Below are 17,675 nucleotides of genomic sequence, written 5' to 3'. Positions count from 1 at the left end.
CCCGTGCTGTGTTTGGCGTGTGTTTGGCAGACCCCCCGTTCCTTCTGCCGAGGGCCGCTTACCCTCCTCGCCTTTCCCTCTAGGCAGAATCCAGCGACCGGATCTTCCAGGATCGAGTGATCCAAAATGATCAAAATCATTCAAACCTGTTCTTAGGTTGCCAGCAGGTTGTCAAAGAGTTTTGGGGCTTGGGAAAGGAGGAACTTTAACCCCCAAGAGACAGGCACCGAAATTTCTCAGAAGGAATAAATACCCTTTACGTTGGAGCAGGCAGAAAACTGCCTTCTTGCTCCTTCCTTATTTCCTGCAGGAAAATCTCCCGGCCTCGTCAGTCTCCAGTCCCCGTCTCCCCCATACCAAATGTTAAATTCACCATATCCGCCCCGCCCCAAATCGTAAGAAAAGAGGTGGCTTTGCTGGTGTTCCCCTTTCTTTTTTAAATCAGAATGTTTTTTTAAAAAAAGGGTGGGTGGAGAAAGCCCACTCCCCAATCTGGCCTGTTGAAGGCTAGGCTGAACCAGAGATAGTCAGAAAAGGGGCACCTTGGATGTTCCTGGGATAGGGATAGGATAATAGGATAACAGAGTTGGAAGGGACCTTGGAGGTCCTCTAGTCAAACCTCCTGCAGAATAGAATAGAATAAGAACAGAACAGAACAGAATAGAACAGAGATAGTATACCGCCGGAGGAATTAGTTATTCAAAAAATATTTGATTGCGTGGAAATGGATAAACTCACATTAAGAGTTACAGGGAAAGGATTAAGCGGTAGGGGAGAAATGGTATGAATGGATAGAGAATAGACAAAAAGGAATGGAAATGTACATAGAGGTATAGAATGTTTAGAAGTAGAATGTATATAATGTACTGAATATTGGTTCTAGTTGTATGAATAATGCCACAGATCTGTTAAATATGTAATAGAGATATGTAAAGAGAAGAAATGCAATTAAAAAAAGAATAGAATAGAATAGAATCACAGAGTTGGAAGGGACCTTGGAGGTCCTCTAGTCAAACCTCCTGCAGAATAGAATAACAGAGTTGGAAGGGACCTTGGAGGTCTTCTAGTCCAACCCCTGCAGAATAGAATAACAGAGTTGGAAGGGACCTTGGAGGTCTTCTAGTCCAACCCCTGCAGAATAGAATAGAAGGAAGGAATAGAATAGAATCACAGAGTTGGAAGGGACCTTGGAGGTCTTCTAGTCCAACCCCTGCAGAATAGAATAGAAGGAAGGAAGACCTCCCCCCCCCCTTTGTATCCCCACCGATAAGGAGACCTTCCCCAAAACCAGCCAGCTCCCAACCCACAGGGGAGGGTGGAGGTGCACTCGATATCTTCAATGGCCCCTTGAAATCCTACCATCAGAACTTCTGGGTTTGCTGGAGAAGTTGAAGCAAGGGAGGTTAGGATCAGAGCTCCACTTCTCCTTCACGCTGACTGACACTCTCTCTCTCTCTCTCTCTCTCTCTCCCTCTCTCCCCCCCACCCCCCGGTCGTCTTCAGACTCCTTCTCAGCGGGCGAACCCCGAGTCCTGGGCCTAGCGATGGTTCCCGGGCATCACATTATCTCCATCAAGTCGAGTTGAGAGCCTCAACTCCTTGCAGTACGTCTGAAATGCTTTCCCGTCGCTGGAAAGCAGACGTTTTTCGAACACGAAGAAGGAGACAAAAAAGATTTTTTTTTTTTAAAGAAAAAAAAAAGAGATTTCTTCCAGCTACTTGCTCTTGACAAGGTCCGGGAAGGGCGAAAACGGCATTCAAGAAACTGATCCCTCCTGCTCCCCTTACAACCTGGAGGATTCCCTACCATTCCCGACCCGGAAGGACCTTTGTATCTGCTTGTTATTGGTTAAATCTCGAACTCTGCACCCGTGCTGTGTTTGGCGTGTGTTTGGCAGACCCCCCGTTCCTTCTGCCGAGGGCCGCTTACCCTCCTCGCCTTTCCCTCTAGGCAGAATCCAGCGACCGGATCTTCCAGGATCGAGTGATCCAAAAATGATCAAAATCATTCAAACCTGTTCTTAGGTTGCCAGCAGGTTGTCAAAGAGTTTTGGGGGCTTGGGAAAGGAGGAACTTTAACCCCCCCAAGAGACAGGCACCGAAATTTCTCAGAAGGAATAAATACCCTTTTACGTTGGAGCAGGCAGAAAACTGCCTTCTTGCTCCTTCCTTATTTCCTGCAGGAAAATCTCCCCGGCCTCGTCAGTCTCCAGTCCCCCCGTCTCCCCCCCCATACCAAATGTTAAATTCACCATATCCCGCCCCCCGCCCCCAAATCGTAAGAAAAGAGGTGGCTTTGCTGGTGTTCCCCTTTCTTTTTTAAATCAGAATGTTTTTTTAAAAAAAGGGTGGGTGGAGAAAGCCCACTCCCCAATCTGGCCTGTTGAAGGCTAGGCTGAACCAGAGATAGTCAGAAAAGGGGCACCTTGGATGTTCCTGGGATAGGGATAGGATAATAGGATAACAGAGTTGGAAGGGACCTTGGAGGTCCTCTAGTCAAACCTCCTGCAGAATAGAATAGAATAAGAACAGAACAGAACAGAATAGAACAGAGATAGTATACCGCCGGAGGAATTAGTTATTCAAAAAATATTTGATTGCGTGGAAATGGATAAACTCACATTAAGAGTTACAGGGAAAGGATTAAGCGGTAGGGGAGAAATGGTATGAATGGATAGAGAATAGACAAAAAGGAATGGAAATGTACATAGAGGTATAGAATGTTTAGAAGTAGAATGTATATAATGTACTGAATATTGGTTCTAGTTGTATGAATAATGCCACAGATCTGTTAAATATGTAATAGAGATATGTAAAGAGAAGAAATGCAATTAAAAAAAGAATAGAATAGAATAGAAAATATGGAATGGAATAGAATAGAATAGAATAGAATAGAAGAGAATAGAATAGAATAGAATAGAATAGAATAGAATAGAATAGAAAATATGGAATGGAATAGAAGAATAGAATAGAAGGGAAGAGAATAGAATAGAATAGAATAGAATAGAATAGAATAGAATAGAATAGAATAGAATAGAATAGAATAGAATAGAAAATATGGAATGGAATAGAATAGAATAGAATAGAATAGAATAGAAAATATGGAATGGAATAGAAGAATAGAATAGAAAGGAAGGGAAGGGAATAGAATAGAATAGAATAGAATAGAATAGAATAGAATAGAATAGAATAGAATAGAATAGAAAATATGGAATGGAATAGAAGAATAGAATAGAAGGGAAGGGAATAGAATAGAATAGAATAGAATAGAATAGAAAATATGGAATGGAATAGAAGAATAGAATAGAAGGGAAGGGAATAGAATAGAATAGAATTAGAATAGAATAGAATAGAATAGAAAATATGGAATGGAATAGAAGAATAGAATAGAAAGGAAGGGAAGGGAATAGAATAGAATAGAATAGAATAGAATAGAAAATATGGAATGGAATAGAAGAATAGAATAGAAGGGAAGGGAATAGAATAGAATAGAATAGAAAATATGGAATGGAATAGAAGAATAGAATAGAAGGGAAGGGAATAGAATAGAATAGAATTAGAATAGAATAGAATAGAATAGAAAATATGGAATGGAATAGAAGAATAGAATAGAAAGGAAGGGAAGGGAATAGAATAGAATAGAATAGAATAGAATAGAAAATATGGAATGGAATAGAAGAATAGAATAGAAGGGAAGGGAATAGAATAGAATAGAATAGAATAGAAAATATGGAATGGAATAGAAGAATAGAATAGAAAGGAAGGGAAGGGAATGGAATAGAATAGAATAGAATAGAATAGAATAGAATAGAATAGAAAATATGGAATGGAATAGAAGAATAGAATAGAAGGGAATAGAATAGAATAGAATAGAATAGAATAGAATAGAATAGAATAGAATAGAAAATATGGAATAGAATAGAATCACAGAGTTGGAAGGGACCTTGGAGGTCTTCTAGTCCAACCCCCTGCAGAATAGAATAGAATAGAATAGAATAGAATAGAATAGAATAGAATAGAATAGAATAGAAAATATGGAATGGAATAGAAGAATAGAATAGAAAGGAAGGGAATAGAATAGAATAGAATAGAATAGAAAATATGGAATGGAATAGAATAGAATAACAGAGTTGGAAGGGACCTTGGAGGTCTTCTAGTCCAACCCCCTGCCCAGGGAAGAAACCCTACACCATCTCAGACAAATGGTTATCCAACACCTTCTTAAAAACTTCCACATTCGCAACTTCTGGAGGCCAGCCCTTCCACTGGTTTAATTGTCCTCACTGTCAGGAAATCCCTCCTTAGTTCCAGGTTGCTTCTCTCCTTGATTAGTTTCCACCCGTTGCTTCTTCTCCTGCCTTTCAGGGGCTTTGCCTAATACCCTAACAATGGAAAGCAGTTTCCCTCCCCTCCCTTCTGAAAATGCCTTTGTCCCAGAGATTGGGGGGGGGGGGGGAAACCATCCATCCCTCTTTTAATTTTTCCAACAAAAACCCAACGCTAAAGCGGAGTTAAAAACTTGGAATTGCAGAGGCCCCGTCCTGTGGCTTTCCGGATGGGGGGGCTCCTTCAGTTTGCTGTCGGGCTTTCAAAAAACTCATGACCCTGAAAGCCCACCCTACCCCTCCACCTTTCTCCCGCCTTCCCATCCCAGCAGCCTTGCCAAAAAAAAAAAAAAAAACACCTTGGGAAGAAACATGAGGCCATCTTCCCAAATCCGGGTTGCCAATCAGCAGGAAGCGGCCTCTATAGATAGACCCTGTGTGTGTGTGTTGTGTTTGTGTCCTCTCTCTCTTCCCTCTCGCACAATGGAGAGCTTGTGCAAGCCAGCGGCTATCCTGGCTTATCTAATCAGGGGGTTCCTTCCTCCCCCAGAACGTGGCGTTTCCATCTGGGCCGGTTGGCGCCCGGGGAGCTGATTCAGTTCTTCCTTATCCTGCCGTTTCCTTGCCAGCCCTCGGGAAGCTTGCAAAATTTACCTTGGCCAGTGGCAGTTTTCGGCCATAGCAAAAAAACAAAAAAAAAACTTGTTGATTTTCTGCTTTTAATCGAAGGGGAGATGCCCCCCTTTTCCTGCTCGGAAGTCAAGACCTCCCCAAATAATCTTCGCTGACTTGGGGGTGAAGCCTGTGGGCGCCCATTGCAATCCGGAGTAGCTGAATCCCTTTTAAGGGCACGGCAGCATCGGGAAGGGCCGGGGACTCCGCTGCCCTCCTAAAAGCCCGGTCACCATGTTTCTAGTCCTGGATGCTAAATCTCCAGCCCAGAGGACGGATGTAGAAAGCTGGACTGCTAAGTCAGGACTTTAACCATCTCTCTTTTCAAGTGCAAAAATTCATTACAAAAAAAAAAAAAAGACAGTCGCCTTTTTCGTTCGGCACAGGTAGACACGACAGGTAGGCCAATTCCAGCTTTCCAAAGTCATCTTCCATGACCTAGTAGTTCAGAGGTCTCCAACTTGAAGACTGGTGGACTTCAACTCCCAGAATTCCCCAGGGTCCAGCCACGTAGGGTAACTTTCTTAATAGATGGTGGGTATGCAGTAAACATAATATATCTTCAGCAAAATGAAAAAACAGAGCTGGCTGGGGAATTCTGGGAGTTGAAATCCACAAATCTTAAATCAGGAGACTCTTGACTTTGGCCACTTTAAGATGGGTGGACTTCAACTCCCAGAATTCCCCAGCCAGCCACGTTGGGTAACTTTCTTAATAGATGGTGGGTATTCAGTAAGCATAATATTATCTTCAGCAAAATGAAAAAACGGCTGGGGAATTCTGGGAGCTGAAGTCCACGTCTTAAATCAGGAGTCTCCCACCTTGGCCACTTTAAGACTTGTGGACTTCAACTCCCAGAATTCCCCAGCCAGCCACGTACGGAAACTTTCTTAATAGATGGTGGGTATGCAGTAAGTGTAATATATCTTGACTTCAGCAAACTTCAAACAAAATAGCTGGCTGGGGAATTCTGGGAATTGAAGTCCACAAGTCTTAAAGCAGCCAAGATTGGAGAAAGCCAATCTAATTCAGTGCTTTTCAAATTTAGCCGCTTTAAGCAGGGTGGACTTCAATTCCCAGAATTCCCCAGCCAGCTTTGTTTTACCGGCTGGGGAATTCTGGAAGTTCAAAGTTTGAAAATTTTCAAACTTTCAAGTTTGAAAAAACCCTTGATTTATTTTTATTAGCTCTCCTGAAAATCCTTAATGGAACCAAATTACCTTCCTTTGGGGAACAAACGGGGGTTCGTGAAAGGGGGAAACGCCCTCAATTCCAGTTTCAGGAATATTCAAAGGGACATTCAACCGAAACATCGGTGCGCCTGAACATCAAATACAAGCATCGCAAACTGGGAAAAAATTCGGCACCAGTCTGGGACGCTGGGAATTTTGGAGGGATGCGATTCAAGGCTGTTGTCGGTTGTGACAAAATCACAACCAACGGCTGAATTTCAGCCTGCCTCAGAATCCATTTTCGTGTTTGACAAATGAACATTTGTGCTAAAAAATTGACTTGTGACCACAATCGGGATAAGAAATTCCGTTGCTAAGTGAGGCGGATGTTCAGTGAACTCTGCCTGGTTTTGCGAGTTTTTTTGTCATTGTTGTTAAGCAAATCACTTCAGCTGTTAAGTGAATCAGGCAGTCATTAAGCAAGTCCAGGTTCCCTCATGAACTTGGCTCGTCGTAAGACAGCCAGGAAGGTCATAAACCTGAGATCCTGCAGGTGTCACAAAATTTGTGATGGTTGCCAAAACATCTGGACAGGTGACTGGGGGGGGGGAGGGTTGTATGCACGAGGACCTATGGGGAGTCACTTTTTTTCAAACAGCCACTAAACAAATTGTCGTAAATTCGAGGACCGACAATAAACTTACCACTTTTTTCTGGGGAAAAAAAAAGCATACTGCCACCACAGTCTCGAAGTACAAAGTATATAATAATAATAATAATAAAAAAGATAATTTCTGGTTAATTCATTCGCAGCAACTTCCGTAAATGCATTAGCTGTACGTTTTCCAATTCTGCAACTTTCTGAGAGATGGACTTCCAACTCCCAGAATGCCTGGTTGGGGCATTCTGGGAATCGAAGCCCATCCCTTTTAAAAAGCCGGCGAGGTTGGAAAACGCCACTTTGCAAAGCAGCAATACAGGACGAGTTCGAGAGGCGGTTCCAGGAGAAACGTTTCGAGGTCCTCGCTTAGGAGACGGAATCCACACTTCCATTTTCTTTTCCTGGCGGCTAAAATAAAACCCGTTTCGTCTTCTTCTCGACGGAGGCGGACTCCTCTGGGAATTTGTGCCAGCCACCTCCTCCATGCCCAAGAGAAGCCAGTCCATTCCACCCAGGTGTTTTTGCAAGGCCTTTCCGATTCCTTCGGCGGGCCTCCCCCTATCCCCAGATCCTGACCCTCCTCACACCCACACCTTTTCCCCGGCCGCATCCAGGTGCTGCGAGCAACAGCCGCAGCAGCCCACGCTGTGGTAGCGACTGGCGGGCAGGTTCTTGTAAATGGCTTTGCTGTAGGGCACCAGGCAGTAGCCGAGCTGCAGGCGGCGCGCCAGGCGACAGTAAGCGGCCAGGGCCAAGACCAGGAGGGGCACCAGCAGGGTGAAGCCCACCACCAAAAGGCCCACGGCGGCTGCATCGTGCAAGTGGTCGGCGCAGTAGTACTCCTGGGTGTTCAGGAACTGCAAAAAAAAAGGGGAAAGGGGCCGTTAGGAATCTCCCCACAAGAAGGAAGCCAGCTACCCGGGGTGCAGAGGCACACATTATAGGGGTGCATCGCCTTGTGGGTTCATGGCTGTCCCAGGAGCGGAAGCTGCCCCCACCCCACAGACACAATTTGTCCCTTCCCATGCAGCTCCTTTAGCAGCCATTCGGGTGGTCGGCTCAGGTGAGCATAAGGGGAGTTGTAGCTTCGCTCCCAGAGGATGGAAGGGAGGAAGGAGGAAGGGAGGGAAGGAAATAGAAAAGGAGGAGGGGGGGAGAAAAGAGGGAGGGAGAGAGGGAGATAGAAAAGGAAGGGAGGGAAGGATGGCAAGGGAAAGAAGGGAGGGAGATCGAACAAGAAAAAAGAAGGAAGGAAGGAGAAAGAGAAAAGGAGGGAGGGTTGAATTCTGGGATTTGAAGAGAGGCAAGAAAGGGAGAAAGGAGAAACTGCAAAGGAGGAAGGGAAAGAGAAAAGGGCAAGGAAGGAAGGAGAAAAGGAAAGAGAAAAGAGAAAGAAAGAAAGGGGAGGAGGAGGAGGGCAGAAGAGGGGCAGCTCCCCTTAAAGGCCATCTCTCCCCCCGGCCCTTGGACAGAGCAGCAGCAAGGGAGGGGGGCCACGGTGGCTATGCCTGGAATGCGTCTCACCCACCCACTCACCCACCCCCAGGTTAACAGCCCCCCCAGCCTGGGCATCTGGCTTGTTTCACTGGCTGGGGACAGGCAGAAAGGTGGGAGGTCAACCGTCGCGGCGGGCCTGGGGGGGGGGTTTCCTGTTGACTGCGGAGAAGCGTCACGGGAAAGTCGCCCTGGGCCCAGCTCCATTTCGGAAGGGCGGTGACCAGCTGCAAGTTGGATTTTTTTTCCCTCCCCAATATTTTCTTAAATTTGGGGGGAAACCCCCTCCCCTCATGCCCCCAAGAGACTCGATATCACATTTAGTTCCCGGAGTTAAGATTCCGCGACGGGCAGATAAATAGTCATTTACGTCTTGTTTCTTTCTGAATCTCGGCTGGTTTCAATATGGGTCGAAATTAAAAATTGCCGCGTTCGGATCTCAGCATCATAGGCAGTCCTCCACTTATGACAGTTCGTTTAGTGGCCGTTCAAAGTTACGACGGCACCGAAAAATGTGACTTAGGAACCGTTTTACACAGTTAACGAGCTTCGCAGCATTCCCCACGCTCAGGCGATCCAAATTCAGATCCAAATTCAGACACTCGGCCACCGACTTGTATTTATAATGGTCGTAGCGTCCCCGGGGTCAACCTTTTCCGACCTTCTGATCAGCAAAGTCACTTAAAAAACCGAGTTACTAATACTATAATACCAGCTTGTCAGTGGCAGGGAGGAAACTCGCTTCGCCAATTGTATTTTTGTGAGCTGGGAAGGTCAGCTGAATTTCGATCCCTTTTTAAAATCGAAAATGAGAAACGTCCCAGACTGGGCAGGTCAAATTTACCTGCCTTGATCACAAATGAAGGAAGATGCATTTCTACTTATGAGTTGCTCTTTACACATGGATGTTCTTCGGTAGAGTTGTAGCTTACACGAGCGTTCGCGCGAAATTTCGTGCAAATGCAGCTTTAGGCTACAACTGTACTGAACTAAATAAAAGTTCTGGAGGAGTCCACTTTATTTTCTTTTTTAAACACTCCTGCATTGACAAAAACTCGATGCCGGCTCGAAAGATTAAATTTGAATTTAATTTATATTAATTTAAATTTAAGGCGATGAATTCTAGGTCCTCAACTTAAGGCAGTTCGTTTAGTGACGGTTCAAAGTTACATCACTGAAAAAAGGGACTTAGGACCGTTTTCCGCACTTACGACCTTTGCAACATCTCCATAGTCACGCGATTTACAGTCAGACGCTGGACAACTCACATTTATGACGGTCGCAGTGTCCCAGAGTCACGTGATCGCGTGACTCGGGGGGGGGGAGAGAGATTCACTTAACAACGGTGGTACTAATTTAGTAACAGAAGTGATTCACTTAACAAATGTGGCAAGAAAAGTCGTAAAAAATGCCGGGCAAAACTCACTCAACAAAGTCTCCCTTAACAACATCAATGTTGGGCTCAATTATGGTCGTAAGTTGAGGACTACCTGTGCAGGGGCGTTCAACCTTGGTCGCTTTAAGACCTGAGGACTTCAACTCCCAGAATTCCCCAGCCAGCTCTCTCTTTTTCCCCTCACTTTGCTGAAGTCAAGATATATTACGCTTAACTGCATACCCACCGTCTATTTAAGAAAGTTACCCTAAGTGGCTGGCTGGGGAATTCTGGGAGTTGAAGTCCACGCGTCTTCAAGTGGCCAAAGCTGGAGACCCCTGTGTTAATATTTCGCGTTGAATTCGCCTTGCAAAACTGTGCATTTTGGGTGCCACCGACTTAACGCATGACCTGGGGGTTGTCTTATTCTCACATGCAGGATCCTGCCCCCGTTTCCCCTGAGCATCTCACAAAACCACTGGGGGGGGACAAAAATCAAAGCGTCGGGGAACCGAAGCACGCTAGTAAACAGATGCCCATTTTATTACAAACAGGGAGAAAAGATCTTGCAACTCCAGAGAAGTTGTTGGAAGCCCCCTCCCCTACCATCCACTTGTCCACATGTTGCATTCCAGCCAGAGGGGGTTGTGCAACAGCCCCCCCCCATCTCCCACTCCTCAGATCTCAGCTCGGGACTTAATCCCAAAACATTTGCCTCTCCCCCACTCCCAAAGCTCTCCCGGGGTGGGGGGGTGGGGGAGAGAGACCACCCTTGTAAGTTGCCACGCCAACCTTGGAGGGGGGTATTGGGGGGGGCAGGACTCCCGTGGTTGGGGGGTGGGTGGGTTGGCTTAGGGGAGGAGGGTGGTGGTGGCTGGAAGCCCCACTGAATTCCAGGGTTGGGCCTGGTTTGGAGATCTGGACACGATCTGGCCAAATCTCCCAGACGCTTATCTGAAAAACTCCAGCAGCCCTTTGAAGCCCCCGTTTGTGTGTTCTTAACGCCTGCAAATCTCCGGAAAGCGGAGCATGTGCAGAGTGGTTATATCGGCTCACCCCACTACACCCTTTAAAGATCTTTTCAGGCCCTTTTCAGAAGTTGGGGCTGCTCCATCACCAGAGGCTTTTAAGAGAGCGGACAACCATTTGTCTGAAATGGTATGGGGACTCCTGCTTGAGCAAGGGGGGGGGGTCAGACTAGAAGACCTCCGAGGTCCCTTCAACGCTATTCTTCCAGCTTGCCTCCAGACAATGTTGGAGTCACAACATTGTGGGTGCTCCATCGCCGGAGGCTTTTAAGAAGAGACCGGGCAGCCATTGGTCTGAATCGGTATATAGGCTCTCCTGCTTGAACGGGGTCAGACTAGAAGACCTCCAAGGTCCCTTTCTCTCTCTCTCTGCACACAAACACGCTCGCTCACGCACTCCCCCTTTGCCTCAGTTTCCACCACCGGGACCACAGATTTTTATAGACGGTGGGGGGGGAGGTGGGGAGGGAACGCTTTTGCAAATGAATTTTCTTGGTTCGATTTATTGATTCGCTCCATATATTTGCCACCCAGCCGCGATTCCAGTCTACTTAAACCCGGACAGTGGAATTCGAGCTGTTGTAGCCAGTTGTCAACCTGGCACAAAACCACGATTGGGACGAAGGTGCGGGAGCGTCAGAAGACTCACAGGACAGGGAACATGGGACAGGGAACTCCCCCAAGGGGTTCAAAGCCAACTTTGGGGGGGGGGGATACGCAGGAGGAAGGAGGAGATCCTGCCCTCTTTCCTTACGGCAACAACCTCTAGCTGAGGATGCTTTGAGCCCAGGTGTTTTACGTTTATTTGAATGACTTGATTACGCCCTGGTTTTAACTATTTTTAAATTTTCTTGATTACATTTTGTGTGCTGCGAGGCCTGAGGGATGACCCACTGACAGCAGTGTGGGGTTTCCTGCCCAAGCAGGGGGTTGGACTAGAAGACCTCCAAGGTCCCTCCCAACTCTGCTATTGTTCTATTCTATTCTATTCTCTATTTTATTCTGTTGTATTTTTTATTCTATTCGGTTCTCTAGAATAGAATAGAATAGAATAGAATAGAATAGAATAGAATAGAATAGAATAGAATAGAATAGAATAGAATAGAATAGAATAGAATAGAATAGAATTTTTATTGGCCAAGTGTGATTGGACACACAAGGAATTTGTCTTGGTGCATATGCTCTCAGTGTACATAAAAGAAAAGATACGTTCATCAAGGTACAACATTTACAACACAATTGATGGTCAATATATCAATATAAATCATAAGGATTGCCAGCAACAAGTTATAGTCATACAGTCATAAGTGGAAAGAGATTGGTGATGGGAACTATGAGAAGATTAATAGTAGTGCAGATTCAGTAAATAGTCTGACAGTGTTGAGGGAATTATTTGTTTAGCAGAGTGATGGCCTTCGGGAAAAACTGTTCTTGTGTCTAGTTGTTCTGGTGTGCAGTGCTCTATAGCGTCGTTTTGAGGGTAGGAGTTGAAACAGTTTATGTCCAGGATGCGAGGGATCTGCAAATATTTTCACGGCCCTCTTCTTGATTCGTGCAGTATACAGGTCCTCAATGGAAGGCAGGTTGGTAGCAATTATTTTTTCTGCAGTTCTAATTATCCTCTGAAGTCTGTGTTTTTCTTGTTGGGTTGCAGAACCGAACCAGACAGTTATAGAGGTGCAAATGACAGACTCAATAATTCCTCTGTAGAACTGAATCAGCAGCTCCTTGGGCAGTTTGAGCTTACTGAGTTGGCGCAGAAAGAACATTCTTTGTTGTCCTTTTTTAATGATGTTTTTGATGTTAGCTGTCCATTTTAGATCTTGCGATATGATAGAACCTAGAAATTTGAAGGTTTCTACTGTTGATACTGTGTTGTCTAGTATTGTGAGAGGTGGAAGTATGGAAGGGTTTCTCCTAAAGTCTACCACCATTTCTACGGTTTTGAGTGTGTTCAGTTCCAGATTGTTTTGGTTGCACCCCAAGGCTAGTCGTTCGACCTCTCGTCTATATGCGGATTCGTCATTGTCTCGAATGAGACCAATCACTGTTGTGTCATCTGCGAACTTCAGTAGCTTAACAGATGGATCATTGGAGATGCAGTCATTGGTATAGAGAGAGAAGTGGGGAGAGCACACAGCCTTGGGGGGCCCCTGTGCTAATTGTACAGGTATTTGATGTGATCTTGCTTAGCTTCACCTGCTGCTTCCTGTTTGTTAGGAAGCTTGTGATCCACTTACAAGTCTGTTCCGGTACCTGTAGCTGGTTTAGCTTAGTTAGAAGAATGTCTGGAATGATGGTATTGAATGCTGAACTAAAGTCTACAAAAAGGACCCTTGCATAGGTCTTTGGAGACTCAAGATGTTGTAGGATGTAGTGCAGAGCCATATTAACAGCATCATCTGTTGATCTATTTGCTCGGTATGCAAATTGCAAGGGGTCTAAGAGCGGATCCGTGATGGTTTTCAGGTAGGAAAGCACTAGCCTTTCAAAGGTTTTCATGACTACAGATGTTAAAGCAACTGGTCTGTAGTCATTCAGTTCCTTGATGGTGGGCTTCTTCGGCACTGGGATGATGGTAGAGCGTTTGAAGCAAGAAGGAACGTAGCACATCTCTAGTGATTTATTGAAAATATGGGTGGAGATGGGGGCCAATTGGTCAGCACAGACTTTTAAGCAAGAAGGAGTTATCTTGTCTGGGCCTGGAGCTTTTCCTGGCTTTTGTCTGTGAAATAGGTGCTGCACTTCCTTTTCTGTGATCACTAGGGGTTGTGAACCCAATGAAATGGGGTCAGTTGTAGGAGGCTTGGCTGTTGTTGGTGTGTCTGAGATGGGGGTTGTGGAGATAGGTGGCTGTAGTTTCCTTTCAAACCTGCAGTAAAACTCATTCAGGTCATCTGCCAGTTGTTGATTACCTTCAGCCTGGGAAGGAGGTTTGCCATAGCCGGTGATATTTCTCTATTTTATTCTGTTCTATTTTTCTATTCTATTCTACCCTATTCTCTATTTATTTTATTCTGTTCTACTTATCTATTCTATTCTATCCTATTTCCTATGCCTATTTCATTCCATCTATTCTATTCTATTCTATTCTATTCCATTCCATTCCATTCCATTCCATTCTCTATTTTATTCTGTTCTATTTTTCTATTCTATCCTATTTCCTATGCCTATTTCATTCCATCTATTCTATTCTATTCTATTCTATTCTATTCTATTCTATTCTATTCTATTCTATTCTATTCCATTCCATTCCATTCCATTCCATTCCATTCTATTCCATTCCATTCCATTCTCTATTTTATTCTGTTCTATTTTTCTATTCTATCCTATTTCCTATGCCTATTTCATTCCATCTATTCTATTCTATTCGATTCTATTCTATTCTCTATTTATTTTATTCTGTTATATTTTTCTATTCTATTCTATTCAGCAGGGGGTTGGACTAGAAGACCTCCAAGGTCCCTTCCTTCCAACTCTTCTCTTCTCTTCTCTTCCTATTCTCTATTTATTTTATTCTGTTCTATTTTTCTATTCTATTCAGCAGGGGGTTGGACTAGAAGACCTCCAAGGTCCCTTCCAACTCTGTGACCCTGTATGTAAAGTGTGACTTTCCCTCATTCTACTACCAAAATGAGAATTCCCCACCCCACACCCCACCGCTGGCCACATCAGTGCCTCCCTGTTGGGCTCACCATTCACACCCCAGCCCCTTTTAACAGAGTACATCAAAGCTTTCTGAAGCCCCCTCCCCGAGCGTTACCCCCCCTCCAAAGCTGGATGTCCCCCTCCCCCCATCGCTGCAGATGGTCGCCCAAACTTAAGGATGCCTGCTTTATTTCACGTATTATTATTTTTTTTTTAAAAAAAAACTTGCACGCTGCAAATTAGAACGACACTAATTGGCCTGACTCGGGAGCCGGGTTAATCTAGCCTAGCCTCAAATCAGAAGAAAGAATTTGAAAGCAGCTTTTTTTATTCTTTTTTTTTTTAACTCCCTCGGATTTCATTCCAAGGCGGAAAAATTCCACAATGGATGATTCGGGAGAAAATCTTTTGCAGCCTCCTCTCGATGATCCCTGCATTGTTTCACCTTCTACCCTCAAAACGACACTGGATGGAAGGCATCGCACACCAGATCAATTAGACAAAAGGCTAATTTTTTTTCTCAACCCCCCCCCCCCCCCATGCTCAACAACTCATTCCCACAACACCCTCCAACTACTTAGTAAGGCTGTGTTACTTTTCTTCTTCTTCTCCTCGTCTTTCCTATCTCCTATCTCCTTTCCTGCTTAGGACTTCGTGACTTTGCTGCGTGCATCTTTACGGTTTATATTATTTTATTTAGCTTCCTAGCATATGTATTTATGTTGAGGGCTTATTTAGTATCCTATGATGATCGCTCGAGTGCTGTGCCTTAGGATTTATGATGAATGTGTTTTTAGGGTGACCCATGATCGCGATGGATCACTTATAGCTTTCCTATAAGTACAACTGAGAGCTTCTGCACCGAAGACAAATTCCTTGTGTGTCCAATCACACTTGGCCAATAAACAACTCAACTCAACTACTCAACTCAACAACTCAACAACACAACTCAACAACTCTACACTATTCCACTCCACTCCACTCCACCCCACCCCCAATATCCTATCCTATCCTAACCTATCCTATCCTATCATCCTTCAGAAGTTGTGAATGCTCCAACACTGGAAATTTTTAAGAAAATGTTGGATAACCATCTGACTGAGATGGTGTAGGGTTTCCTGCCTGGGCAGGGGGTTGGACTAGAAGGTCTCCAAGGTCCCTTCCAACTCTGTTGTTATGTTATGTTATGTTATGTTATCCTATCCTTCTAATTATTCTATTCTATGATCCCTGAAGACCTGGAGCAGCGGCCGCCTGCCACAATCAGAATAGAGCTGGAAGGGACCTTGAAGGCCTTCCTCTTGCTGAAGCAGGAGATCCTGACCTATACCACTCCAGACAAATGGTGGTTCAACTTCAATCACTTCTTAAAAGCCTCCAGCTGTTGGAGCATCCACAACTTCTGATGGCAGGCAGTTCCACTGGTTAATTCTTCTTTTGGTCAGGATGTTTCTCCTTCCTTCCAGGTTGCTTCTCCCTGTTTGCTTCTTGTCCTCTGGTGCTTTGGAGAATAGGTGGACCCCCCCACACACACCTCTCTCTCCTTTGGGGCAGCCCCTCAAATACTGGAAGACTGTTATCATGTTCCCCCCACCCTTGGTCCTTCTTGTCGCTTGACTGGCCAAATCCAAATCCTGCAATCCTTCTCCGGGCCTTTCAATCATTATCTGAAGTTGCTCTTCTCCGCACTTTTCCTCCAAAGTTTCCAACATATATATTGCACCTCCGCGCGCACAAAGGCGGACTTTTGCAGCCTCTCTCCCCAAACCTTTTGGGGAGGGGAGGTTTTTCCCAAGCTCAGGAAACCCACCCACCCCACCCCAGTCCTCCTTTCCCCTAATCTAAACCTCCCTCCCCCACCCTGAAGAGTCGAAAACCACAACGGACCCCTTCCCCACTTGGAGAGCTGCAGTTTGCAAGGAGCGGTGGGGAGGGGGGAGGCATCTCCTGCTTCGGGTTCCTCGCCCGCCCCCTCCCCAAATTCTGTGCCTTTCCGACCTACATTTGCCCCTCCTCCTCCCTCCCAGTTTTGACCCCACCCCCACCCCCCAAAGGACCACTGACCTTGGAGTGGCAGAGAAATCCGAAGCCCAAAAGGACCCCAGCCGGCAGCAAAATCAACCCGAAGACGAATCCGGCCAGGAGGAGGTTGAGCGCACCGACCAGCAAGTTTTGGAGAGTCACCAGCACCGCGCAAGCCCAGCAATCCAAAGACCCTCGCAGTTCCAGAGCCCCCTCCCCGGCATAAGGAGGGGGGGTCAGTGGCGAGGTCCCAGGTGGGATGCCCTCGCACTCCAGGGACCCCGGCCCAGCTTTAGCAGAACTCAGGTCTAAGCTCATCCTGGCGGTGGCTCCTGTTAACTCTCTGGGCTGGGGTTTGGCTGGAGATGGGTTTATAGGCGCCCCTCCTTCTCCCCCCCACTCCCTCCCCCCACGATAAGCTAGGAATGCACAAAGACACACACACACACACACACTCAAGAGACACACACACAGAGCGCAACGCACGAAGCACCCGCGCGCACCAGCTAAACTCCAGCTGCAAAACCCCCGACCCTATCTTTCCCCAGGATGCTCCAAAGAGGCAGACCCCCTCCCACCTCTGGATTCCCAGCAGGGGAAGGGTCTCCTCCCCTCCCCTCTGGATTCCAGAGATGCTTCACCTCTGTTTCTCCCCCCCCCCCATCCACTGCCCGAAATGGCACAGAATCCCCTTGGGCAACAAGCCAGATGTTGATACTTGGGGGGAAGGGAAGGCAACCCACCACCTATCCGGAGATGCTCTGAAGATGCACCTTAAATTTTGGGGCGCCTGTTGCTAGGGGCAAAGTATCGCCCTGGGGTGGGGTGGGGTCCTTGAACCCACCACCCAGCCCGGTGTGGGACTCTCGAAGCAGCAAACGAGACAGCCCCCAACTGCTTTAGTTTCCCCTGTGAAGACCCCCTCCCCACCAAAAGCCCACCACCACCTTTTTAGCAATGGGGATACGATGCCCCGCATGCCGATCAGCAACTCATAGATTTGAAAAAAACGCCAACAAAGAGAAGAAGAAGAAGAAGAAAAAAAAAAACAGGTCGGTTTATTTTAATCTCTGTGAGTTAATTTAATTTTTTACATTTACAAAATAAGATTTGCTTTCTCCACGTCCCCTACAGTACACATTAAAGAATCCATTTGTGTTTGTGTGTGTGTGTGTTTTCCCAAAAAGAAAAGTTAACTTGAGATCTTCATCTGTTTTAATTACAGTGTGTTCCGGAAAAGGGAATTTTGGAGGGTCTTTTGTTTTTGTTTTTTCAAAA

At 45.8% G+C, this 17,675-nt stretch overlaps 1 protein-coding gene across 1 annotated transcript; it reads right to left on the bottom strand.

Moving 5' to 3' along the window:
- Positions 1–6,916: 6,916 nt before the first annotated feature.
- TMEM88 (transmembrane protein 88) lies at positions 6,917–16,756 on the bottom strand. The gene is made up of 2 exons (XM_058181427.1): positions 16,440–16,756; positions 6,917–7,687 (listed from the first exon to the last, which is right to left on the bottom strand). The coding sequence occupies exons 1-2, from the start codon at positions 16,713–16,715 to the stop codon at positions 7,412–7,414; spliced, it is 552 nt and encodes a 183-aa protein (XP_058037410.1). The 5' UTR covers positions 16,716–16,756; the 3' UTR covers positions 6,917–7,411.
- Between the last annotated feature and the right edge of the window lie 919 nt (positions 16,757–17,675).

The sequence above is a fragment of the Ahaetulla prasina genome, chromosome 4 (assembly GCF_028640845.1).
Source record: "Ahaetulla prasina isolate Xishuangbanna chromosome 4, ASM2864084v1, whole genome shotgun sequence".
NCBI lineage: Eukaryota > Metazoa > Chordata > Lepidosauria > Squamata > Colubridae > Ahaetulla > Ahaetulla prasina.
Note: the sequence above shows the minus strand (reverse complement) of the source record. Positions and strands in the feature narration are given on the sequence as shown.